The 26,780-nt window shown below is 41.7% G+C and overlaps 1 protein-coding gene and 1 long non-coding RNA gene across 3 annotated transcripts in view; one reads left to right on the top strand and one right to left on the bottom strand.

Moving 5' to 3' along the window:
* The window catches only part of LOC121977096 (clathrin heavy chain 1-like), a 49,438-nt gene that overhangs the window by 20,183 nt on the left and 2,475 nt on the right, over positions 1 to 26,780 (top strand). Inside the window, exons 1-24 of one of the 2 annotated variants that reach the window (XM_042529614.1) lie at positions 5,934 to 6,133; positions 6,366 to 6,570; positions 17,591 to 17,679; positions 17,789 to 17,867; positions 17,963 to 18,090; positions 19,882 to 19,980; positions 20,109 to 20,217; positions 20,807 to 20,886; positions 20,976 to 21,203; positions 21,336 to 21,401; positions 22,349 to 22,465; positions 22,687 to 22,884; positions 23,008 to 23,124; positions 23,325 to 23,384; positions 23,545 to 23,631; positions 23,788 to 23,871; positions 23,933 to 24,067; positions 24,144 to 24,206; positions 24,295 to 24,399; positions 24,519 to 24,631; positions 24,721 to 24,973; positions 25,106 to 25,242; positions 25,327 to 25,605; positions 25,690 to 26,692. The exons of the other annotated variant lie outside the window; for it this stretch is intronic. Coding sequence (XP_042385548.1) covers positions 6,089 to 6,133; positions 6,366 to 6,570; positions 17,591 to 17,679; positions 17,789 to 17,867; positions 17,963 to 18,090; positions 19,882 to 19,980; positions 20,109 to 20,217; positions 20,807 to 20,886; positions 20,976 to 21,203; positions 21,336 to 21,401; positions 22,349 to 22,465; positions 22,687 to 22,884; positions 23,008 to 23,124; positions 23,325 to 23,384; positions 23,545 to 23,631; positions 23,788 to 23,871; positions 23,933 to 24,067; positions 24,144 to 24,206; positions 24,295 to 24,399; positions 24,519 to 24,631; positions 24,721 to 24,973; positions 25,106 to 25,242; positions 25,327 to 25,605; positions 25,690 to 26,692 — 3,879 coding nt within the window. The 5' untranslated portion in view covers positions 5,934 to 6,088. Of the gene's footprint in view, positions 1 to 5,933; positions 6,134 to 6,365; positions 6,571 to 17,590; positions 17,680 to 17,788; positions 17,868 to 17,962; positions 18,091 to 19,881; positions 19,981 to 20,108; positions 20,218 to 20,806; positions 20,887 to 20,975; positions 21,204 to 21,335; positions 21,402 to 22,348; positions 22,466 to 22,686; positions 22,885 to 23,007; positions 23,125 to 23,324; positions 23,385 to 23,544; positions 23,632 to 23,787; positions 23,872 to 23,932; positions 24,068 to 24,143; positions 24,207 to 24,294; positions 24,400 to 24,518; positions 24,632 to 24,720; positions 24,974 to 25,105; positions 25,243 to 25,326; positions 25,606 to 25,689; positions 26,693 to 26,780 lie in introns of those variants that run through there. 2 annotated transcript variants of the gene reach the window in all.
* LOC121977109 lies at positions 1,583 to 2,220 on the bottom strand. The gene is made up of 3 exons (XR_006110732.1): positions 2,190 to 2,220; positions 2,012 to 2,107; positions 1,583 to 1,850 (listed from the first exon to the last, which is right to left on the bottom strand). It is a non-coding gene; the product is annotated as an uncharacterized LOC121977109 (long non-coding RNA).

The following is a 26,780-nucleotide window of genomic DNA, read 5'->3' on the forward strand; positions in this document are numbered from 1 at the left end:
TAAGCTTGTGTTGCAATGGTTGTTTGCTCAATCACAGCTCAAGGGTCAACAGACTTGGAAGCATCAAGTTGAACAAACTCTCTTACAGAATCAAAACTGTCGTACGGCAAGCTCTTCAAGGGACTTTGGTTTCGTTATCGGATCTAGTAGCCTCCTCAAGGGACTTTGTCTACCTTTACTATTCCTGGTTATTTGATCTCCATGGGAATTGTACAGAAAAGAGATCAACTCGAATAGTTCTTCCGATGAGCCAGCCTTCAAACTAGAACTCCTGCTCATCTTATTTGCTCCAGTGCTATTTGCTCAGTGCTAGATGGATAAACTGTCGACTTCTTCCCTGCTGAAGCAATTGCTTTGGCTTCAAATTTTCTTGGTTTCTGGGTGGTACAGGACTCAAGTTTCTCACAAGAACTCATGAGAAAATAACCCTCATGTTATTCAATTTGCTGTAACTTCTAACCAAAAAAATTCTGAAGTTGATAGTAGAAAACATAAAACACAGACTTAGCTGATCGGAGAGGGCCGTTGGTATTGGATCGGTCTGCAGACCGATCCAGTGATACTGTGGGTATTGGATCGGTCTGCAGACCGATCCAGTAATACTGTGGTTAGCTGATCGGTCTAGTGACCGATCAGTAACCAAACAGTAGTGTTCTGTGAGTTATCTGATCGGTCTGTAGACCGATCAGATGGGATTCAGATAACAATAGGGGATCGGTCTGTGGACCGATCCCTGATCGATCCACAGACCGATCAGAAGTCTCCCAGACCGATCAGGACATATCCTGATCGGTCCAGAGGGCTATGGATCGGTCTGCTGACCGATCCACAACATGATCAAAGGTCCTCAGGAGACTTTAAGGAAGGGAAGATAAGAAAGGTTACGAAAACTCAATTGACGTCCTCAAAAATACTATTAAAAGAAGACAAATGAATACTCCATTCTTCTCTTCTTCTAAAAAACATGATCAGTAGCTTAACCATGCAAAAAGAAAATTAAGAGAGGAGGAAGTAGCTTAATCTGAAGACAAGACAATAGGGGCAAAAACATGCTGCATCAAGAAGTCCATTAGTTCTGCGATGGTCCAAATTATATAACATAACATAGAATCAATAATGTGCATCTTTAACATCTTTAACATCAGCTGGGTTGAACTTCAGGCCAAGCTAATATAACATCTTTAACATCATGTAACATTGACCTTGTGTTCAAACAAATAATAAAAACATCTCCATTGTCAATAAGAGGACAAATACTAAAAACATTGACCAGAATTTTTCAAGCAAGATGTCTGGAAGACCAGTGAAGATGCTGATAGCTCAAGAGATGTCAACAGACATAAAGTCTAAGAAGAAACCACTCAGTGTTGTTGCTCGATTGATGGGTCTTGATGATGAACTAAAACCTCAGCCATGCCCAGAAGATAGCCAAAATAAGTCCCAATAACTTGTTCCTTCTCAGTCTCATCAAGCTGATCATCGAAAAGAACAAGATGGTGCAAATGAAGTTTGGCATAAATCAACTCAAAAGAGGGGAAGCTGTGAAGGTAATCAGAACGAGATAAAAATAGTACTTGCCTGTTCACAAAGCTGGATGTTCTCAGTTCAAACAGAGATTTATTTCTAAAATTTCTTAATGAACCAAACTCCCTGTTCACAAAGCAACTAAACAATAGATTAGTTGGAACCTAAAGTATTTGGAACCTGTCAAGAAAGGAAATCATATCAATAAATTAACTAGTATTTCAGGTGCACATATAAATAGACATAGGCACATACGAGATCGTTACTGTCTAAGGAGAGGAATCCGCACGAGGTGGTCTAGCAAATTGCACAAATGGGGATTGCACCTATAACAGTAAACAACTGTAAACTATTAGGAAGCCGAAACAACAATGTAGGTCAAATTTGCTCAGAAAGTTCATACAGATTGAAACAACAAGATTTAGACAGATATTATACATTTCATTCAGACTTAAAGAAACTTGTGATAACTAAGATGTATATATACCTGAGAAAGTTGTGATGCCAATAATGGTGGAAATTGAGTCTCAGTCATATTGAAACTACCAACAGAGCTACCAATTGTTGGCACATAATTTATAGGCTAAAACAAAAAAATAAAATACATTCTTAGATAGTTATAACATAAACTATCTTAGATTAACATAAGTAAAACAAATACCAACTTGGTGAATGATCCGGTCACATTGTACGCTGATCATACTGCAAATACTGTGATCTACACCCTGTGTTATAAAAAAATAGAATGATTTTAGTTACAACAAATAATACCAAATAAACAAAATTTGCGAAGTTAAAGAATAGAAACTATTACAATTGTTGAAGCTTGGTTTGTTTTCCTCGTTGCTTTTCTTTTCCTTGAAAGCTTCTCTAACCCACCTTTCAACCTCTTACCTGACATCGTTTTTTTCTTCATTTTAATCCCTTTTACTCCAGTAGAGTTCCCTTCACCATAATCAAATTCCCTGGATGCTTGGCTCACATTTAATTGTTGGACATTTGATTCATTAACTTGTAATTTATCATCCACTATCTTACACAAGCTCAACATAGCATCTTTAACAAACATGTAGGTATCATCCCTTTCTGCTGCCTTGGTAACCAATTGAACATTCAACCCACACAACTCTTTGTAACGCATGTTTTGAAGTACTTTTGGATCCAAACTAGCATTGTTGGCCATTGAATCATTTACTCCAAAATATCCAATTTTTGCTTTTCTTGTCCACCTTTTCAATACATAATCACTTGGGATCTTCATGATATTATTCCACGTAAATATTTTCAGAATATGAGAACACAAAATCCCAGCAAATTCAAATTTTCTACAGCTACACTCAATCTTTTCACACTTCTTATCAAGTGTAACTATATGATGGTTTTTCTTTTTGTGAGGAGTAACTTTATATTTTGCAAATGTATCAACATCCTCACAAATTTCAAGATTAGAATCATGAGATAAGCACCACTCCTGTTGAAAACACTTGTATACCTCAGGAGTATAAATTTCACTAGCATGCTTTAAAATCTCAATTGGAAACATTAAATAGGGAACAGTTGTATTTGATTTGAAATCAGCTTTTAATTCCTCATATCGACGATCATCAAGAAGCCTTTGGAAGTGGCTGAAAAAGTCTAAAAACTTGTGTTTATAAGTGACATATTTTTTCACAATACTATTCATGCTCTCACTTCTTTGGGTTGTAGTCATATCTGCACAAAACATTTTTCGTCCATATACTAAAGCCCATTTTTCCTTGATGTTGTACATGCGCCTCAACCAATCATTGTCTTCAAGTGCATACTTGGCTAACATCATGTTCCATGCTGAAATAAAATCTTCCTCTTCATCAAAATCATATATACATGAGGCAAAATCTTTAGCAAAATCTCTAAACATAGAAAAAACTCCATTCAAATGTATGGCAGCATTTTGATAAATATGCCAAATGCACAAACGATGATGTGTTTCAGGCCATCTGGAAGATAACGCCTTAGCCATTGCTGCATCTTGATCTGTAAGAATAGTAGTTGGCTTTTTCTCACCCATAGCTCTAGTTAATGTATCAAATAACCACTCAAAAGTCAAACTGGTTTCATCATATAATAAAGCGGCACCAAATAGTATGGATTGTTTATGATGATTAACGCCTACAAACAATGCAATTGGCCGACCTTCATTGTTCTTTCTGTAGGTTGTGTCAAAGCAAACAACATCTCCAAAATTTGCATAATCAGCTCTCATCTTAGCATCGGACCAAAAATATTAGTAATCAAATCATCTTCATCAACTTGGATAGCATAAAAAATTAGGATCCTCGAATTGCATTTTTGCAGATATTCCAATACACCCCCGGTATCCCCAACTCTCATATTTATTGTTCTTTTGGATCGCAAGTAGTTTTTATAATCTTGAGGAATAAATCCTAAATTCTCCCTCCCACCTACTTGCCTCACCATAAGATCATGAGATGATTTTGGGGGGATTCCCACATCACTTGCCATCTCAATCTGTATCGCTGCAGAAGAAGATATATTCCTATGACTTCTGTAGAGGTGCGTTTTATTTGGACTTGAGAGATAATGATTATGCTCTTTAACAAACTGTACCACAGTAAACTTGCTTTTTTTCCGATTACAAATCTTCATTTTAGCCTCACAACCAAACCTTGTTTCATCACGACTTGCTTTGACATAAAGATCTCGTTTGTCTTTTCCTCTTTTACCTTGGGCACAACAATAAAAGACCCTATCAAGTAATTTACCCGATTCATCCTTGTGGATTCTACCTCTCCTTACACCAAATCCAACCTTTTTAGAATATGCCAAATAAAATTGATATGCATCTTCTTCTGCTTCAAATTCCAATCCTAGTTGTGGTATATCCAAATCGGTTTCAATGTTCAAGCCTATACAAGCAAACAAACAAAGCAAGATGGGTAAAAGGAAAATTTGATATACTGAAGCTCAATACATTCTCAATATGATTTCTATTACCTTCATTAATATCATCAAAGTCAACTTCACACATATCCTCGTTTGAAACAAAATTCAAACGACGACAACTTGTAGATTCACCCTCCATGATAATTTCTTTGATCCTGTTAATAAATTCCAATCCTTAATTTGCTACTGATCATTCACATAACCAAGATCAGAATTTCAAATCTGTTCTTATAACTTCAACATGAACATTAAAGAAATAAGCTTATTTATAACTTCAAAGTTCCAACAAAATTTAATGGTTTCTATTCAATTACTTTTGCAAAACAAGGGATTGGTCAAGGCTAATTATAAGAATTGGTGATACTGCTAATTTACTTGCACGCCATTTATCATTCCTGAATTTGAAAAAGGAGATGAAACTACTTGTTACTATGACCTTGCAGCAACCAAAGTACAAAACTGATAGAGACAAAAACAGAAGAGCATCAAACGAATGGAACTAACCTCAAGATTACATGGAAAGGTGAAGATAATAGAGAGTATAAGTAAATCAGAAACAAAACATTCAAACGAATGTTACATAAGAACTAACCTCAAGATTACATGGAAAGGTGAAGATAATAATAGAAGAGCATCAATTTTCTGTAACATAAGATGGCATTGAAGGTCTTACATTTGATTGGAACTAATTCCAATGAATCCTATGAACCAATAGACTAGTTGGTCTCTTTAAAGTCAACTTTCAGAGACCAGAATTACTCACGTTTGTTGGAGGCCGAACTTGTTCACACCAGCAAATGGGAAATCAGCCCTAACGGCGGAAGAGCTTGGGGCGTCGCCGGTCGCGGGCAGGGTTGTGCCTCGGAAGAGCTTGTGTCGTCGCCGCCGGAGGATCCCGGTTGGTTTCTGCGTGAGTCGCGGAACCAAAAGGCCGCAGGGGGCTGTCACTTCGTCGCCGACGCTAGAGGTGGGCGTCGGGGAGGGGCCAGGGTCTGCGACGGATCTGGTCGCCGGCGGAGCGCGGAGGTGGAAGAATCGCGAGAAGTTAGGGCTGCAAGCAAATGGGCGCGTTTCTGCGGGAGTGTTGTTTCCACGTGCACGCGCATTGCACGTGATAGCTTTTTAACCGGAGTTTGTGGTCCAGGGTTCCCTGGTCCAGAGGATCCGAACTGCTCAAAAACAGATAAGATAGACACCGCCATTTTTTCAGTAAACTTACGGATGACACGTTAAGTGTAGATGAGCTAGTGAAGTGTTGCGTAAATGTCCACCTGCCTTGTGTCTGACGTATAAACCAGCTTGTTCGGGCACCATGTCCAAGAAAATCACATGGCTCCGATGCGCATTTCTAAAAGTTTTCAGGGCAGATGTGCAAATTGACACCGTCACACCGTTCCCGATTTGCACCTATATGTCGGTCTGAAATGTTTCCGGTTTATATAATATCGGCCTGAGATCTTTTCCCCACTGTTGGTGTCGTGTTTCTTCGTCTTCGTTTCTCGCTTCGTCTCTTTTTCGCTTGTAGGGTTCGACTCGACCAGATCTAAGCACTAGCTTTTAGATCCATTCTCTCCCTTCCCGGCCCGCCGGAGTCTAGCGGATCCCAGATCCAGCTGCTATGGCCGCAGCCAACGCACCCATCGTGATGCAGGAGGTCTTGACGGTGAGTCTTCTGTTTTCTTCTTCGTCGTTTTCGTTCACTCATTCCTGTATTGGATTTTGGTTCCTAAAATGGCGTCTTAGTTGAATTCGGGGAGGATAGCTCAGATTTGTTTTGGATCTGTTGGGCTATACGTTGATCTTCTGAAATTGCTATAAAAATTTGGTGTTATTCATTTCCAATGCGTATGACGACGTGCCTTTCTTGATATTATGATTCTTTCTGTGATCTTCAGCTTCCGAGCATCGGGATCAATCCTCAATTCATCACGTTCACGCATGTCACAATGGAATCGGATAAGTACATATGCGTAAGGGAGACCTCTCCGCAGAATAGTGTTGTAATTGTTGACATGAACATGCCGATGCAGCCTTTGAGGAGGCCGATCACTGCAGACTCTGCTCTGATGAATCCCAACAGCAGGATTCTTGCTCTCAAAGGTATCTGTGTAAGCTGAAAAATTGTACTTGATTGCCATTCCATTAGTGATCTACTTTAGTATAGTTTTAGGCCAGTTGATTTGCTTACTTGGTAAGCTAGTTTCCATTTTCATGCATCATTGACTTGGATGTTGGATCTATAGTCCAAACAGTTTGCATTATTGTACAAACAATCGAAGAATGAGAGAATTTTAGACTCTGCTTTAAGCTGTCGCAAATTCTATTTACTATTTAATCTATGGGTTTAATCTTGTTGAGAGTTTAACCGACTTTCAGTTCCAATTTTGGTTTATCTAGTTGAGATTTTAGCCTTTTTTCAGCAATTACCTATTAATTTGTTATCATGTACAATATTGGTCGATTCTCCAAATATGCCATCAGATTTTAGTTGTCACGCCCCAGGCAGTCCCTGCCAGAAGAAATTTCGGCAGCATCTCTCCTGTACAGTTGACAATATGAAACTACTACTACAAGCCCCTAGGGCCACATATATCTCGACCAACACGGGCGGAACAATAACAATAAACATAACTAAACAACCACGCAGTTTATATATTTCAGCCTCTAACTGACACAACCACACAGTTTATATTTGAAAACCACCTACTCCACTACAACGATGGAAAACGCAAAACACAACAGAGAAAACAACGCAGCGGAAAAAAATGCAGTAGACCATAAGTAGATAAAATCCTCGAGTACAATCCTACAAACAAGGAACCCAAGTCTGTAAACCAAAAATCATCGTGACACAAAGTGGTGGGGGACTAGCGACTGGAGTCTCCTAACAGCATCAACCTGAAATGGTAATATCAACGGGGTGGGTCAAATCCTGAGCGGGTATTGGGCTGACATGCATAATACGAAATAACTAGTAGTAATAAATATGTGTACAATCTCTTGGAGTAATGGATAATGCATAACTGAAATAAAAGGAGAAGCTGTACTCACCAGAACCTCCTATCAAGATACGTCGTCAGACCGAAAATAACATGTCCCTATATGCATGTCAAACATATGCATCCATCCAATATGCAACAAATAAAATACAACAAACACAAGCAATAAATGCAATCATGCATATAATGCAAATGACACGGTCACCCCTGATGTCAGTCAGTCATCTCACACACGGTGAGACCGAGTGGGTAGTAGGGCTATGACAACTGTACACTCTGCCGTCACTGCTGCTAATGAGTGACCGAGTGGACAGGATGCTGTCGGAGTACACCTTTCCTCCTATCCCAAATCATAAGTGGGGGAGCGCAATGCTCTCATCTCCCTGAGAGAGAGACAGTCCAGAGGAGGGATCCCTAACGTGCTACTATGCTACGTCACGCTACCCATGAGTGGACCAGCGGACAGAGCAAACTGCCACACACCCTCACACCCTGCCTGATATACCACTAACCCATGAGTAGTTGTGTGTGCAGATCCATGTAACTGCCGATGTGCTCAACAATAATGGAGCTATCAATCGCTCAGCATGCAATCATGCAACATGGTGCATGACACTAAGCATGAAAATCCTGACACCTCCATATAATATATGTACCAAAAATACAAATAGATCCAATAATATGATCTAAGTACACGGGTCAGATATGGTAAATGTGTCCGGTGTATCACAAGGCATGGTATGTCACTATCTCAATGAGCATAAATAATCATGGCAATAATAAATCATAAATGTAGAACAGATGAAAGCATGCAACAGGTATCATGTAGTGACATACCTAAGCAATGATAAACATAATTATTACTAAAGGCTATAACCTACTACGCATATCAACATGACATATCAAAAGAGATAAGTCAAGGTATTCGCCTCCAATGTAGATCGAGCTAAACAATCGAGATGTCGAAGTGCTCGTCCCGAATCAATGTCCTGTAACAACACATTTAATTTAGCTACTCCCACAAATATCAAATAGCTAAATCAAATTCTTATTCCTAAAGAAATAACTAATTTGATTAGCTAATCCCTCTTGTTAACATCATAAATCGGATCTAACCCGAACTTAGATTAGATCCAACATTTAACCCAAATTAACCATAACTCAACGGTCAACTAGGGTTAGTTTCCTTAACCCTAGTTATTCCATTTTAGATTTAATTCTATACTTAAATCAATTCTAGTGGCAATTCATGTGTCATCCAACTACTAAAAACCTAAATCAACCTAATTCAAGTATCTTGCCCAGGGATGCTGCTGCCGGAAAAAGGGTAGCTGGAAATTGTGGCCGGAGTTGTGAGTCGCCCTCAAATGGGGATGCCTGCTCTTCCTCTCCAATTATCGGTGGTGATCCAGGATCTGGCGAAGGAAGCTATCCTCTGTCCACGATAATGATGACCGGAACCAACTGCAGCACTGTTTCCTTAAACAATCACCTAGATCAATACCACTCAACGATTAGATTCCCAAATCACAGCTTAGGAAGATTACCTACCTTCAAGATCACCACCAAGATCACCACGAAGGAAGAATCGACAACCGTACTAGGGCACAGAGTCGTAGAGGACCTGATCCTGTCCGAATGCTGAATCAACGGACGCTGGCCACGTGACGCTCTCCGCCTGCTGACGTGGATCTTCGATTGGTTGCACGAACCTCCGACGAACCTGCACAGAAGTCGGGCCGGGAAGGGGTTCCCGGCGGAGACCCTCCGACGCTCAAGTCAGGCAAGCAAGTAGTGAAAAAAGTGGCTCCAAAGGTGTCCTCCGCGTCCCTCCGGCGAAGTATAAGGCTCTTTATATAGAGCGGTGAAAGAGCTCCTGCACGTCCACCGAGACGCATACGTGTCCGCAGCCCATACCTCGGTATGTGTCTGTCAGAAAGCTTACCTGACGCCATACTGCTACAGTCCAAGCACGTCTTCGATCGGACAACAGAACACCTCGTTGTCAGACTTGGAGTATGGCCTAGCCATAGGACTTGACAGCTGTCATAAGATGTTCTGGTCCTCCTCTACCGACCACAGGCCGGGGCGTCCGTCCGGCCGGTGGGACGGGGCGTCCGTCCGGCTGACATTCTTCTTACGCCTGACCGGACGGCACTTACTTCACGTCCGGCCTTCTCTCTCCATCGGCATGCTGGGGAGATCTTCGGTAAGATGTTATGTAGGGACTACTAGCAGTATGTTACATTGCCTTCGGACGATCATGACGTCCGCTCGGCCCTTCGTTACTGTTCAATCGAGCGTCGGAACCCCGATCCCTGTCAGGGCGTCTTTTTATTATCGGATGTTCATCGGTCGACCGGTCGGGAGGCCGACTCATCCTTCTCCGGTCGGCCGGTTGGTCTGCCCTTTTCTCATGAGTCCGGTCGGCTCACCCTTCTCCGATGGACCACCTGGCCCTTTGATTTCCACGTGGCGTTGACCCCTCGCTATAGGGTCCCGTGTTCTAACCGCCGGATCACTTGCATTCCCCTCAAGTCTAGTCGAATGAGGCGAAGTCTGACTGACTGGACTGCCGATCTGACTGAGTAACGACTGATACATTAGTCCGCTCAGCCAGGATCAGGGATGCTCATCCGTTCGGCGGTATCTTGCCCGTGCCTTGTATTGCCTTGGAATTCATGCCGAATCCTCTTCTCTACTGCCAACCACGTGCGTTGCGTGCGATACAGGGCGCTCATTAAATGTAACCCGTATCTTGCTGACACGTGGCGATCGTGCTTTTGTCAGTGTATGGCGGTGGCGTCACTTCTGATGGGACGGCCGCCGTTTGAAATGAACGGCTGGATGATGACCTCGTTCTTCATGACCTGGATCGGACGGTGGAGGCTGCTCTCGGGCGGCGATATAAAGCCCGCGACTCCTTTTTCGCCGCATTGTTGCTTCATCCTCCTCCAGCGCCCCTCTGCTCTTTTTCTTCTCCGGCGACCTTGCCCCTCCACTCTTCAGCAACCCCCAGGCCCAGTCGACCATCCCCTTTTGCTCGTAAGACCCTTTTCCTCGCTCCCTATGTTTTCTTCTTTCTGTTAATCGTTTCATTCAGTCGGTTTCCCTTCATTCCTTGCTCGAACCTTCCCTTTTGGTTCCGCATTCTTGTCTTTCGACCATGACTAGCACCTCGCAGTCAACCGGCGGCGCTCCTGGTCTATGGTACACGACCATGGAGAGCCGTTTTGACGAGGAGGACGCGTTGCGTCTCGCTCGGACTTACGACATCCCTTCCGACCACCACATAGTATTAGCCACACCGGCCGATCGACCTCATGAACCGCCGCCCGGCACCGTTCTCTTCTTCCAAGACCAATTTTTGGCCGAGCTATGCTTTCCACCCCATAAGTTTTTCGTGCAAGTCTGCAATTACTTCCGCATCCCGCTCGGCCAGCTAGTTCCGAATTCTATAAGGTTGCTGAACGGGGTGATAATTCTCTTTAAACTGAACGGCATTCCCCTAGACCCCAAAAATTTCCACTACTTCTACTACCCAAAGCAAGCCGAGTGGGGTACCTTCGTTTTTCAATCAAGGATAGGTTTCGTCGTTTTTGATAACATGCCGAGCTCCAACAAACATTGGAAGGAGCACTTTTTCTACGTACGTTTCCCCGAGCCACCTGCCTTCCGTATCAAATGGCAGACGGCGATGCCAGCGCAACCGGAGCTCGGCAAGTTCAGGGGCGATCCGGCCTACCTTCATGCAGTCGGCCGGCTGGTCGGCCAGTGGTATCACATCGACAAGTTGCTCCTTCCGAGAGTATTGTATCTATTCGGCCTGTCTTCCATCCCAGCCGATCTGCCCTGCAGCATGAGTAAGTTCTCTTATCTTCCCATTTCTTTTGTTCTAACTGATTTATTCTTTGCTTCTGCAGCTGAAGTCATGTGGCGAGCCAAGGCTACCGAGCGGCTGAAACTGAGAGCCGCTGAGATCGAGGCGGCCAAGAATAAGGAGGTCGCCGAGCGTGGCCTGGCTTCAGTTGATCCGGCCGGCGAAGAAGGTGAGGGGACTCAAGATGTCCCCGAAGCCTTAGACGCTCCTGCCTCTCGCGACGAGGTCGCGGGCGACATAGAACCCTCTACTCAAGTCGAGGTAGAGGGTCGTTCGGCCGACGACGTTCCCCTGGCCACTCGGAAGCGCAGACGGCCAGAGTCAGCATCTACACCAACTCCATCTGATGAGCCACAGTCCGAGCGGGGAGATGAAGCTCCAATGTTATCCGGGACAGTTTCTATAGAGAGTACCCCGACGCCGCGCGGCTCTCCAAGGGCTACCTCTGAGGTGCCGCCCTCCAGTCCTCCCCGAACACTACGGCGTCTTAAGCGGTTGGGCGAACGTCCTTCTTCCTCTACCGGTGGGCCGTCCGGTAAGGCCGCCGCTTCTTTGGGCGATCCGATCGGCCCAAAGTTGATAAAAACCGTCCTGCGTCTCCCTTCAGAAGAATACATGGCGTTTGCTGATCGGCCGGTGGTTCCCGAGCAGCAAATCACACTCACGGGTCCTCTCGCCAAGGCTTGGGAGGATGCTCTTCTCAGAATTGCCACGCTAACTCCTGGGCAGCTCGGCGACATCAATTTACAACAGGCGACCGGGGTATGTTCTCTCGCTTTGTTGGTTATTGTGGATCGAATTTCTAAGTTGTTCATATCCGTTCATAGAACTGGGTGGAGCAGATTGCCATCAGCAATCGATTAGCTGAGCTGGAGGACGAGTTGAAAAAACTCAAAGCTGCGGGGGACCGCAGACAATCGACGGCCGCCCTGGAGAAGGCCAAGAGATTGCTAGAAGCCGAGCGGGGTAAGACTTCCGGCTTGACAAGCGAGGTTGCCCGCCTCGAAGCCTTAGTCAAGCAGCGGGACAAAGAAATTAAGACCGCGACCGCTCGGAAGCCTGATGAAGGTAGAAAATCGGGGGCTGGAGCAGCGGGTGACAAAGCTGGACGCTTCACTGACTGCCGAACGGGAGGGTCGCTCCGCCGATCAGACAAAAGCAGAAGGGGCCCTGCAAAATCTTCAAGCTGCTCTGGACGCTTCCAAGGCTACTCTCAAGGAGTATCAAGATGGAGAGCCCGGTCGATCGGCGGGGGTGCGCAAAGCCTTCGTCCGCTCGGACGAGTTTGGTGAGAAATTTAGTGACAAGCTCTCCTTAACTTTTGAGGAGGCAATCAAAGTGGCGGTGGAATACATGAAAACAAGGGCCATGTTCCTGCCGATCTGTCCGTCCCTGCCGAAGACCTGGCGACCATGATGGGCTCCATCCCCGACCATCTTTTTAATTTTGATGACTAAGAATGAGTGTCTGTGAGGTTATTTTGTAATTTTCTGCATGCATGCTGTTCGGGGCAAACACTATAAATTTTGTCTATCCGCCGGCCGGCGTGAATGAATTGTCTCCTTTTGTTATTTGCTCGTTCTTCTAGCGCCCAATTTTTGATTTTTGCCTTGGTCTTAAGTTTTTTGTGCCCCAAGTACATTTTATAAAGGAGCCGCTCGGCCATACAATGTTACGGCGGGCCCGACCGAGGTTTACGCAGGAAACCATTCGTCTGGCGGCCTTATAGGCTCCGGTCACCCATCAAATTTTACCGTCGGAACTAGACTACCTTCCGATCGGTGGGTTTATAGACGCCGATTCGTCTCTTGATTTTTAACGTCGGAGCTCGACGGTCTTCCGCTCGGGAGTTTATAGACGCCGGCTCGTCTCTTGATTTTTAAGGTCGGTGCTCGACGGTCTCCCGCTCGGAAGTTTATAGACGCCGACTCGTCTCTTGATTTTTAACGTCGGAGCTCGACGGTCTTCCGCTCGGGAGTTTATAGACGCCGGCTCGTCTCTCGATTTTTAACGTCGGAGCTCGACGATCTTCCGCTCGGGAGTTTATAGACGCCGGCTCGTCTCTCGATATTTAACGTCGGAGCTCGACGGTCTTCCGCTGCGCCGGCTCGTCTCTCGATATTTAACGTCGGAGCTCGACGGTCTTCCGCTCGGGAGTTTATAGATGCCGGCTCGTCTCTCGATTTTTAACGTCGGAGCTCGACGGTCTTCCGCTCGGAAGTTTATGCAGCAAGGCTCGTCTCGATATTTAACGCGTGGAGCTCGGCGGTCTTCCGCCGCGAAGTTTATGGCATTGTCTCGATTTTTAACGTCGAGCTCGACGATCTTCCGCTCGGAAGTTTATGACGTCGCTCGCTCTCGATTTTAACGTCGGTGCTTCGGCGGCCTTTAAAACTACTTTTAACACGGTACGGCGAAGATATTCGCCATCTTTATAATTTTGCTTCCTGCATTACAAGGACATAAGCGACCGAGATGTATATAAATTTACATTTAGCGCACCTTTCACCCAAATCGGATAACGTACTCTCCGAACGGCTCGGGTCTTCTTCGTCGAGCGCTTCGGATAACATACTCCCACCGAACGGCTCGTGGTCTTCTTTGTCGAGCGCTGCGGACACAGTACTCGGTCGAAGCGGGGGTCTTCCTCGTCAGCGCTGACCGAATATTCTACCCTCGGCGAACGGGGCCCAGATCGGCGCTGGCTCGGATACTATTACCTCCTACCGAACGGCTCGTGGCGTTGTCGAGCCTTTGGCTCTGAGATCACATTCTTACTCGGTCGGGCCTTCTTTCGGAAAATTACGATGAATTCTATGCGAAAGAAACTATATAAAAACTAACCTACCGATCAACATAAGATCTTACTCAATTTCTCAATTCCGAATACCCGTGGAGTGAGGTGGATACAATGTACTCGTCGAAATTTATCAAGGCCGGAGGATGGCGAAACTTCCCGGTCGGTCCTCCATGGCCACCGGGCCCCCAGGTGGAGGCGGCCTGCTGCGTTATCCTTTTACTTCGCCTCCCGCTCCCACGAGCCTAGTTACTCTTGCCTTTATCAGAGCGTCGATTCTCCGGAGAGCATCACCGATGTGGTCGTCCGCCTTCATCCATCTCTTCCGATCGGATGCGGGAGCGTTCCCAGACGACGCCATTTGATCCTCGTCCACCGAATCAATCAGCGGACTGGGCGCGCCCCGCTCACGGCGTGGATCTTGTTGGTTGCACGAACCTTGCGAACTGCGTAAGTCGGGCGGGAAGGGTTCCGTGGAGACCTCCGGCCAAGTCGAGCAAAGTAGTGAAAAAGTGGCTCCAAGGTGTCCTCCGCGTCCCTCCGAAGTATAAGGCTCTTTATATAGGCGGTGAAAGAGCTCTGCACGCCCACCGAGACGATACGTGTCCATGTTCCATACCTATGTGTTCCGCCGAAAGCTTACCGACGCCCGCTATGCCCAAGACGTCTTGATCGGACAGAACACCTCGTTGTCAGACTTGGAGTATGGCCTAGCCATAGGACTTGACAGCTGTCATAAGATGTTCTGGTCCTCCTCTACCGACCACAGGCCGGGGCGTCCGTCTGGCCGGCGGGAAGGGGCGTTCGTCCGGCCGGTGGGACGGGGCGTCCGTCCGGCTGACATTCTTCTTACGCCTGGCCGGACGGCACTTACTTCACGTCCGGCCTTCTCTCTCCATCGGCATGCTGGGGAGATCTTCGGTAAGATGTTATGTAGGGACTACTAGCAGTATGTTACATTGCCTTCGGACGATCATGACGTCCGCTCGGCCCTTCGTTACTGTTCAATCGAGCGTCGGAACCCCGATCCCTGTCAGGGCGTCTTTTTATTATCGGATGTTCATCGGTCGGCCGGTCGGGAGGCCGACTCATCCTTCTCCGGTCGGCCGGTCGGTCTGCCCTTCTCTCATGAGTCCGATCGGCTCACCCTTCTCCGATGGACCACCTGGCCCTTTGACTTCCACGTGGCGTTGACCCCTCGCTATGGGGTCCCGTGTTCTAACCGCCGGATCAGGACCAAAAGAAGAAGGTTCGGCTGGATGCTTGATCTTCCGGCGAGCTCCAGTGTCCACCACGAGAGGAGAGAAGGAGACTCGGCCGGTAGTAGCTCGAGCGTCGCCGGCGCGATCGAGTGGTTGCTGCGGCATCAAGGAGGCCACTGCTCGGCTAACTCAAGGAGAGTGGCAACGGCGTGCTCTCTCACGACCGGCGGCTGGATCGAGAGGGAGGGGAGGTCGGCGTTGCTCAGGCGAAAGAGAAGAAGAGGCGGCGATTCTCGAGCTAGGGCACGGGTAAAGAGCGGCTTGGGTTCTCCCTCTTTCGGCCGAAGATCACTCACGCAAGGGCGATCTGGAAGAAAGGAGCTCTGCCGGCAGTGGCTCGAGCATCGCCGGCGCTTGGGTAGGGACGAAGAGAAGAGAGGAAGATGAGGAGGCTTCGTCAATGAAGAGGAAGAGAAGAGGGGATAAGAGGATCAGGCACGGCACGACGACGGGAGAAAAAGAAAAAGAAAAGGAAAAGAAAGAAAAATTAAACTTTTCCTCGCTTAAATGGGGTAGCTTAAACAGGCCCCCCGGGGCCCAATATTTATCCCCGTAACCTACATCATACGGCCTCCGAAAAATTCTCAGAAAATTTCTAAAAATTTCGGAAAATTCCGTTAAAGTTATATTTAGATGGCATATTTTACACTGGTCTACCATGAAAATGTTAATTTCTAACAGAAAAACGGTATTTGCGTGCATAACCTGATAGCGAGTCCCTTACTAAAGTTGAGAATTTACCTAGTCAAGAAATGCTATTGCATTTTCTATTAGTAACTTTCTAGAGAAGGATCCCACAGGTCCCATTTTCCTTGCCATCACCGAATCAATTCACATTATTTCAGATTTATTTGTTTGAATAAGCACTTATTTTGGAGTTTCCTATACTCTAAGGGCATTGTGTGTTTTCTTCCTTTTATGAGTTTATTAAGATGTCAGAAAAGAAATGAAGCTTCTGTGACAATTAGTCAAAAATTAATTAAATGATTTTTTTACCTAGTGCTAAAATCACTTTCAATGGTATCTATTTCTGAAAATCAACACAATAGTTTGTAGACCAACTACCTGCACATAACACTTATCTGTTGACCAACTTATCTTTATTTGTTTCAAGGACAAACATTTGCTCACCTAGGTGATTACAAGAAGTTAAAGGAATTTTTCGATGTTAACCTTGTACAATTTAGGAATAATTGTTCTTTCTCTTTCTAATCTCTTTTAATGGATTTGTACTTTTTTCATTTAAAAATGTTTCTGTCATATATAATATTTTTTTGGAAATCAATGGCTCTAATTGGAGCAAAAGGTGAAGCTGTCACCTTAGCAACCCTTCCAGGGCAGCCTCACACTCTCTTGAAGGGGATAAATCACGGGGGCATTTGTCCTAGCGCAATGGGCCTTTGCATGGGGAGGTCAGGGAGGCATTTTGCACCCGTAGGGAATTAACCCCAAGACCTATTGGAGCAACCACTTATGCAGGTATCAACTGCACCAACCTGTGGGTGCAAGTAATGGCCCATTAAGCTCTATTAAACACTGATTAGTTTGTAAGTTCTCTAATTAATTTATAATGAATCACTCACAATTAACTCTCTCTACGCCTACCTGCCTCTGCAATTGCTATGCTCGCTGCTGTCTCGTCCCCTTCTCCTCCTCCACTGCCCACTTTTATCTCTCCTTCAATGGCTCTAGTGATCTGTATATAGTGGCATGAAATCAACATGAAACATGATAATTTCCCTGGTTTTGTTTAGCTTTCTTTTTCCATCAAAATAACTATACACAATTCCTCTGATATCGGGTTTAAGAATATAACATGGACTTTATTTCCAATGATTTTGTTATATGATTTTTTGATCTTCACATTTGATGATCATCATTAGCTTTCTATTCTTTAACTAGTCATATATCTTGTACAGATCTATCGTCCGGGCTGCTACCACCAGAATAGTTTTTGCAAGTTTATTTGTTAACTTTCTCGTTTACTTGTAGGAATTGGATGTTTCTAATTTAACAATTATACTTTAGAAACATGGAAATCAATTTCTGCATAATTAACTTATCAAAACAGAAGTCACATGGTTGTCTTCTGAGATTGTGAATATTTTACGAGAGTTTGATCCTTGCAAGTATGCCTTTTTATTGCTATTAATGAACAACCTGTAATCTATTAAACTTGCAGCTCAAATCCCTGGAACCACTCAGGATCACTTGCAGGTGTTCAACATCGAGGCAAAGACTAAAATCAAATCTCATCAGATGCCTGAACAGGTATACATGTTGATGGATATAATGTTTTTTTTCCTCTCAAATAATTGGATTATTTTTCCAGGTTCTGGTACTCGATTATAATATCTATCTAAGCTGAAATACTTTTCAGGTTGTATTTTGGAAGTGGATCACCCCAAAGATGCTGGGTGTGGTTACTCAAACTTCTGTCTATCATTGGTCAATAGAAGGTTGTTCATTAGTTAGCTCTTCTAGTAATAACCTACAAGTTGCACCATTAGTTCATGCAGGAGTGATTTGTGCTATCAACATGAATGCATTGCAGGTGAATCGGAGCCTGTTAAGATGTTTGATAGGGCAGCTAATTTGACAAACAATCAGATAATTAACTATAGATGTGATCCATCAGAGAAATGGCTAGTTCTTATTGGAATTGCACCTGGTGCTCCAGAGGTACTCTTTCTTTCCTTCACCTATGCTGCTTATGTGGTTTATGAAATTTCCCACCTTGTAAGTAGACTAGATGATAGCAATCTATTAGTGGTAAAATAAGTCAAACTCTTATGAGATTCTTCACATTTCTTTTTTACCCTGGATTTTGTGTGTGTGTGTGCTCGTGATGAACTAGTCATGACCGGTCTCAAACCCAGATAAAGGAGGGTTGCATTAGGTTAACAACCAGTGTTAAAACTATGAAAAATATTCAATGAATGAATTCATTAAATTATTGTGTTAATGCTAGGTTGTTCCCTGGAAGGAAAGCATTGCAGGGTCCGACTATAATGTCTCGGCAAGGATCGATACATCTTCAGAACTTGGTGTAGTACTAAATATGTAAGAGTTCGCGTTGTAGGATATAGCCGACCCCACCTAATGGAATAAGGATTGGTGGACATTGTTGTGTGTGTGCACACTTGCGTCTATGTATGGATTTTCTTTGTTGCACTTTGATGCACTAAAATTGAACCAATGTCATGTTGATAAACATCTAACCTGTTTAATCATCTTTGAAACATGATATAAACAATCATCAGTTTGAGAACGTGGGAAAATAGGAATTCACTTAGAAAACATAGGGAAATAAGAATGCCCTTGGAAAACATGGGAAATAGGAGATCACTGGCATTTTCTGAAGCTACAAGTTAGTATTTGATCTATCTGCATATGATTTGATTTCTCATGGCAAAAAGTGAAACTACATAGAATGCAACTATGCCAAAGAATCTTTGTTGATAGGGTATTAGTGCACAATGGAAATAAGAGAGGGGTTAGACTCCTCATGCATATAATTAATTTGGAAACCCCTAGATCATCTGAATCCAAGAATACAACTGAATCAGACCCAAATCATCTAATCTAGTTGAGCCCTAACTCATTCAAATTGAGTCCAAATTGAGCCCCATAAATCCTAGAACATAATGCACTTGTTAAACCCACTAATACTAAAATGAAATTGCATCCTGATTTAATTTATCCCAAAAAAATAAATTTAGTTTGGGTGTAGCTTGACAATTCAACCCCTAATTGACTCCCACTGAACATGAATATGCTCCACACTTAACCAAGTCTTAACAGATTCAAGTTGAATTTATTACATCAAGAATCAACCCCTAGACACATAGTCACCTAGATAATTCAAATTATCCTCAATCACACCCACTGCCCTATAGTAGATTGCAAATATTTGTCAATTTATGCAATTCACTTTTTAGTATAAAATTTTGGAATATAAACATACTCTCTCGTCAGACCTTATTGCCGCTTCCAGTCTCCACACAATTGATGCTACCTTCATTGGATGATATTTGTTTGTCAACTTAATCTGACTAGATTAACTAAGATGGGGGCTGACCTTAAGGATCTAATTAGAGACTAGTTTTAGGTTGGAGCTTTGAGGCATGTAAATTATACATATTGGAGATTCATAAAGTAACAATCAACTTTGTTTGTTCAAAGAGAAATAATTGCTTGATGTTTACCCTTGATATCTACCTCCCAGTTTTTTCCCCCCAGATTCTCTAAACTTTTGGCAACACTTGCTCTCTTCTGATATGATGTGGAATTGACCTTTATCATTATCTTTTATGATTTTGAATTCCTATTTCTCTTGACTATTTCCTGTCCTTTATTACATTATCTTCTGTGTGGTTCTATTAAATTAGTTAATGTTTTTTTTATAAAAATAATTTGTTTTTAGCAATGCACTTTGCTTATTTGTTGAAAAGAACAGAATGTTGGTTACAGAGACCACAGCTGGTGAAAGGAAATATGCAGCTCTTTTCTGTTGATCAACAGCGTAGTCAGGCTCTTGAAGCACATGCTGCGTCCTTTGCTTCATTTAAGGTTTGATTTTCTACTTTCTTTAGTTGCTTTATACTTTTCTTGCTGGTTTCTGCTGCTTCTATTAATATTTATTTCTATTTTTTCTGTTTTGCTCTTGAGTCTTGACTTTATGGTTCTCTCTTCTATAGGTAGTTGGGAATGAGAATCCCTCCATTCTAATTTCTTTTGCCTCAAAGACTAGTAATGCTGGACAAATCACTTCAAAGTTGCATGTCATCGAACTTGGAGCCCAACCAGGTATCTAGATTGTGATTCTCATTCTTGGTCACTTGCACGAGTATTGGTCTCAGATTATATCTCACTATTCATCTGATATCTAATTGTTAATATACTTGATTAGTTGTTAGAATCAATATGAGATCAGTTTTTTGAAGTTAAAATCTTTGCCAAGAATGCTGAACATTGAAAAGAAAATCTATTAAACCTTGTACAAGAGTAATAAATCAAAGACATTTTCATGAAAGTATTATTTGTAGCATTACTACATTAGAACCAGAATTTTTCAATATTTTCATATGTATTTATGAATACAGGGACTATTGATTGAGGAGTTAGTGTTCTTTTTTGTTGACAACCCGTTGGGTGTCCAAATAAGTGTCTACTTGCTTTCATCTGGGCTTTTTAATTGAAAATTTATCTGATGTAATGAATGGTTGCTCCCACATAAAGAAGTAAGGAGAAACAAAAACCAGCAAAATAATTTGGTTTTGCCAAACTCTTTTGTGAACCAAGAAACATACCAAAATTTGCAGAATCATTGCATTTTGATTTAGGCACGATTTCCTTTTTATGGATTTTTTTCTCTTTGAAAAATAATCCATACCAGGAAAGCCAGGATTTACAAAGAAACAAGCAGATCTTTTCTTCCCGCCAGATTTTGCAGATGATTTCCCTGTAGCAATGCAGGTGATGATCAACTGTCTCCATATATGTGTTTTGAGTATACTTAAGTTGTTTTTTTATCCCTCTGATCAAAATATGTTTTATTTTGGCAGATATCCCAAAAATACAATTTGACATATGTTATTACAAAGCTTGGTTTATTGTTTGTTTATGATCTGGAGACTGCAACTGCAGTTTACAGAAATCGAATCAGCCCAGATCCAATATTTCTCACTGCAGAGGCTTCAAATATTGGTGGTTTTTATGCAGTCAATAGAAGGGGTCAGGTCCTACGTGCTACTGTAAATGAAGCAACTATTATTCCATTTATCAGTGGCCAAGTATGTAACTGCTTCAGCTTTTTGTTTGACCTTTTTTTATTATTATTTTTAATTTTTTGTACTTTCATGACTGATGGGCATTCTTCTAACAAAAAAAAATGCCTGATGAATATTCATATATACCTTTACTAGTTGAACAATTTGGAGCTTGCTGTTAACCTTGCAAAACGCGGAAACCTTCCTGGTGCAGAGAATTTGGTAACCATTAATTTTTTTTTTCTCTCTACTTGTATTATGTGTTGATGATTTGTTGATCACCAGTAATGCTTACTTTATTTCCTTGTACTGCACCGATTGCTAATTTTTTAACATAAACTGATCCTCCCTTTTCTGTCTTGATTTATTTAGTTGATTACTTGTAGTTGGTTGCTCATGACACTTCAAGTTGTAATTTGTTGAGAAACTAAATTTCTGAAATTCATTGTTGGATGTACTTGCAATATTTTTATTCTCCAGGTTTCCTTTAAATACTTGTCAATTATTATATTTTGCACTGTTTTTTTTTATAAACATGGTGATTTTGTAAAAATGAAAGAGCTCCAGTTGGTGTTTCATGTATCTGTTGTATTTCTAATCTAAAGTTTTGTGCATTTGATTCATATTTCTGTCTTCTAGAAAATTATTCTTTTTTTAATATGTTTAATAATAAATATTTCCTTGTGAGAGATGATGTTGCACTGTAATCAGTTGCTATTATGAAAATCTAGTTAAATTTAGTGACAAATCACAGAGTTATTATTATAGTAATGTTCTCAAGCTAATTAAAATCCTGCATTGACATGTATGTTTGAAAAGATGTTAATTTGAATCACTAGGAGTAAATTTATGTATCAAAATCATAGCTAATAATTCTTTAAAAGCCTGACAAGCGCTGACTATTTAGCTATAGAATCTTTCTAATATGAACAAATTTAGAAATTTCTGAAAGCTTCATCTGCTCAATTCAACCTGATCAAGCCTGAGTTGAGTATTATTCAAGAAAAATTATATGTAAAAAAAAAAAGAAAGATTATAGGGTTAATATTTTTTCCTGCTGAATGAGCATAAGATGAATAATTTCCTTTTAGCAATTTGAGGTGTTTTATTTTGGCTTTTGTAGGAAGCCGAGCTTTATGATTTTATTATCTACTTTGTCGTGTTTCCAGGTTGTGCAAAGGTTTCAAGAACTATTTTCCCAGACGAAATACAAGGAAGCTGCTGAACTTGCTGCTGAATCTCCACAAGGCATTCTCCGAACTCCAGAGACTGTCGCGAAGTTTCAGGTAATTTTTATTTGCTTCCTTTTTTTATTTGTTTTCCTAATAATGCTCTATTGTAAATAAATGGTTTATAATTGAAGAAAGTAGTTGAACTAAAATTCATATCCTAGTCAATGTTGTACTTTTCTGTGCAAAAAGATATATTTTCTCTTCTCTTTATATTTTTCATACACATTATCGAGGATTTAGCAATAACATTGTTACTGCATATGCTTTGCATGCAGAGTGTCCCTGTCCAACCTGGGCAGACACCGCCACTGTTGCAGTACTTTGGAACGTTGTTGACTAGAGGAAAACTTAATGCCTTTGAATCTTTGGAGTTGTCTCGTCTTGTTGTCAATCAGAACAAAAAGAACCTTTTGGAGAATTGGTTGGCTGAAGACAAGCTTGAGTGCAGTGAAGAACTTGGGGATCTTGTCAAGGTAATTATTATTTCTTACAAAACACCAGAAGTATAGTTGGCTGTTAAAATTAGGAGCCTATCATACGCAATTATTATATAACTTGCACCTTTTTGGTTTCACTGTTAACCTGTCTTTATGTAGACCGTGGACAATGATCTTGCACTGAAAATTTATATAAAAGCAAGGGCCACACCAAAAGTTGTTGCTGCTTTTGCTGAAAAACGGGAATTTGATAAGATACTTATTTATTCGAAGCAGGTACTGTTTTCTTTTTTGAATTGTTGTGCTATGTATCTGATTTGATCACTTAAGATTTTTCTTGTAATTCACTATATTTATATTCAGGAATACTTCCCACCATTGTACTCCCTGCTTTGTCCAAATAAAAGCTATACATCAAAGACATCAAATAATAATGTTAAATTGTTTGGCTTTAACTAACTATTCCCTGATTGCAGGTTGGTTACACGCCAGATTATCTTTTCCTACTTCAGACAATTCTCAGGACTGACCCTCAGGTAAGAATTTGTTCATATGTGAACCTGAAAATAATCTTCAAATATAGCTCTGTTGTGGCATAATCATTCAGAATGCTACTATTGTAATTTGAATGATTTCTGCCAATTCCCTATTATCTTTTGTTACCATGTTTAATTTCCCAATAAAATTTTCTTTCAGGGAGCTGTAAATTTTGCCCTTATGATGTCTCAAATGGAGGGAGGTTGTCCAGTTGATTACAATACAATCACAGATCTTTTTCTTCAGGTTTGGATGATTTCCATTGTAATTACAGTTTATGCAGAAACTATTAAGTCTGTTATAGAGATGGCTCATAACATTTCTATGTTGCTTAGTTTTTTTGTTGGTATTCTACTAGGTTGCTAAATGATTCTGTTTTCTTGCTGGTTATGCTTCTGTTAGAGAAATCTGATTCGAGAGGCAACAGCTTTCTTGCTAGATGTATTGAAGCCAAATTTACCAGAGCATGGTTTTCTTCAAACCAAGGTAAGTCTAAGATTATGTACTATTCATTTGCAATCTTTCTTACTAACCTCAACTGTTGCAGGTTTTAGAGATTAACTTGGTGACATATCCAAACGTTGCTGATGCTATATTGGCTAATGGGATGTTTAGCCACTATGACAGACCTCGGATTGCTCAACTTTGTGAAAAAGCAGGTTTATATATCCGAGCACTTCAGGTGGGAATAATACATGAATATTTTTGCTGGCAAGTTTTCTGTATAAGTTATTAATCAAATGCACATTGTGATGCAGCACTACTCAGAGTTACCTGATATCAGACGTGTCATTGTGAACACTCATGCCATTGAGCCACAGGTTAATTTGCTTACTGAATTATGTCTCTTAGCTTCATATATATATATATATATATATGAATTATTAAGTCAGAGCTACCTCATTGCAGCCACTTGTTGAGTTCTTTGGGACTTTATCCAGAGAGTGGGCTCTAGAGTGCATGAAGGACCTTTTACTGGTTAATTTGAGAGGGAACCTTCAGATAATTGTTCAGGTAGCCCTTGTTCAGGAGAACTAATCTGATTTGACGTTGTTGATGTTTAATCCTGCCAATCATACAATAGAAATTCTGATTAGTTCACTCAGATCAAGTTTCTTTTTTCCTTTTTGTAGACTGCCAAGGAGTACTCTGAACAATTAGGTGCTGATGCTTGCATAAAGTTGTTTGAGCAATTTAAGTCATACGAAGGACTTTACTTTTTCTTGGGATCTTATTTGAGTTCCAGGTACAGGTTGCTACTATGTGCATTCAGAGCTTCTACATTGCAAACATAAGATGAACGCTGATATTTTCTTTTTTATTGGATTGAAACAGTGAGGATCCTGATATACACTTCAAGTATATTGAGGCAGCAGCAAAAACTGGACAGTTAAAAGAGGTTGAGCGTGTGACAAGAGAATCCAACTTCTATGACCCTGAGAAAACCAAGAATTTTCTGATGGAAGCCAAGCTTCCAGATGCAAGACCCTTGATCAATGTTTGTGATCGTTTTGGTTTTGTTCCAGATTTGACTCACTATTTATACACAAGCAACATGCTTCGTTACATTGAAGGTTATGTTCAAAAAGTAAGATATTTTAAATTACATTCTTGGTCTTATTATCATTAGTGGTCAGCTAGCTGCCATTGCTATAGGTTTAGTCATTTGAGGTTTATTTACCTGGCCATTTGTGTTTCTTCTGCGTTGTTATATTTATAGGTAAACCCAGGAAATGCTCCTTTAGTTGTTGGGCAGCTGCTGGACGATGAATGTCCTGAAGATTTCATCAAAGGCTTGATTCTTTCTGTCCGTTCTCTCCTTCCTGTTGAACCTCTTGTGGCTGAGTGTGAGAAAAGGTATGTGACATTAACCCTTATTATGCTCTTAGAAGTAAGCTCTTTGACGAATTTATTGTACTTATCATTCCACATGGATAACAGGAATCGTTTGCGGTTGCTCACACAATTTCTGGAACATCTTGTTAGTGAGGGAAGCCAGGATGTTCATGTCCATAATGCTTTGGGGAAAATTATTATCGACAGCAACAACAACCCTGAGCATTTTCTTACAACTAACCCATACTATGATTCACGTGTTGTTGGTAAATATTGCGAAAAACGGGATCCTACTCTTGCAGTTGTCGCGTACAGGCGAGGTCAATGTGATGATGAACTGATTGATGTCACTAACAAAAACTCATTGTTCAAACTTCAAGCCAGGTACAATTTGAAGTATACCACGCGAGGTTCTTTCTTTATAGTAATGCTTATTCACTTGAGATTTGTTATCTTCTTTGGTGACAGATATGTAGTCGAAAGGATGGATGCTGATTTATGGGAGAAAGTTCTTCAACCTGAAAATGAATATAGAAGACAACTCATTGATCAAGTTGTTTCTACTGCATTGCCTGAGAGCAAGAGTCCAGAGCAAGTTTCTTCAGCTGTTAAAGCTTTCATGACTGCTGATCTTCCACATGAACTTATTGAACTACTTGAGAAAATTGTACTACAGAATTCTGCCTTTAGTGGAAACTTCAATTTGCAGAACCTGCTGATTTTAACAGCTATTAAAGCAGATCCACCAAGGGTTATGGATTACATTAATAGGTTAGATAATTTTGATGGCCCTGCAGTTGGAGAGGTGGCTGTTGAGGCACAACTTTATGAGGAAGCCTTTGCCATTTTCAAGAAATTTAACTTAAATGTTCAGGCTGTCAATGTTCTTCTGGACAACATCCAAAGCATAGATAGAGCTGTAGAGTTTGCCTTCCGAGTTGAGGAAGATGCTGTATGGAGCCAGGTTGCAAAAGCTCAATTACGGGAAGGCTTAGTAAGTGATGCTATTGAGTCTTTCATCCGTGCTGACGATGAAACCCAGTTCCACGATGTCATTCAGGCTGCTCAAAATGCCAATGCTTATCATGATCTTGTGAAGTACTTGTTGATGGTTAGGCAAAAACTTAAAGAGCCAAAAGTGGACGGTGAACTTATATTTGCCTATGCCAAGATTGATAGGCTGGGAGACATTGAGGAATTTATTCTAATGCCAAATGTTGCTAACCTTCAAAATGTTGGGGACCGACTGTTTGATGATGCTCTGTATGAAGCTGCAAAGATCATATTTGCTTTCATTTCCAACTGGGCGAAGTTGGCTAGTACACTTGTTAAGCTGAAGCAGTTCCAGGGTGCTGTTGATGCAGCTCGCAAAGCGAATAGCTCCAAGACATGGAAGGAAGTTTGTTTTGCTTGTGTTGATGCTGAGGAATTCCGCTTGGCTCAAATATGTGCTCTGAATATAATTATCCAGGTAGTCTTTTCCTCATATAAATGCTACATTCTTTTTGTAGTTCATCAAGAAAGTACTGTATTTTGCTTCAGATCTAATGTTATGTTGT

The sequence above is a fragment of the Zingiber officinale genome, chromosome 1B, assembly GCF_018446385.1.
Source record: "Zingiber officinale cultivar Zhangliang chromosome 1B, Zo_v1.1, whole genome shotgun sequence".
NCBI classification, from domain to species: domain Eukaryota; kingdom Viridiplantae; phylum Streptophyta; class Magnoliopsida; order Zingiberales; family Zingiberaceae; genus Zingiber; species Zingiber officinale.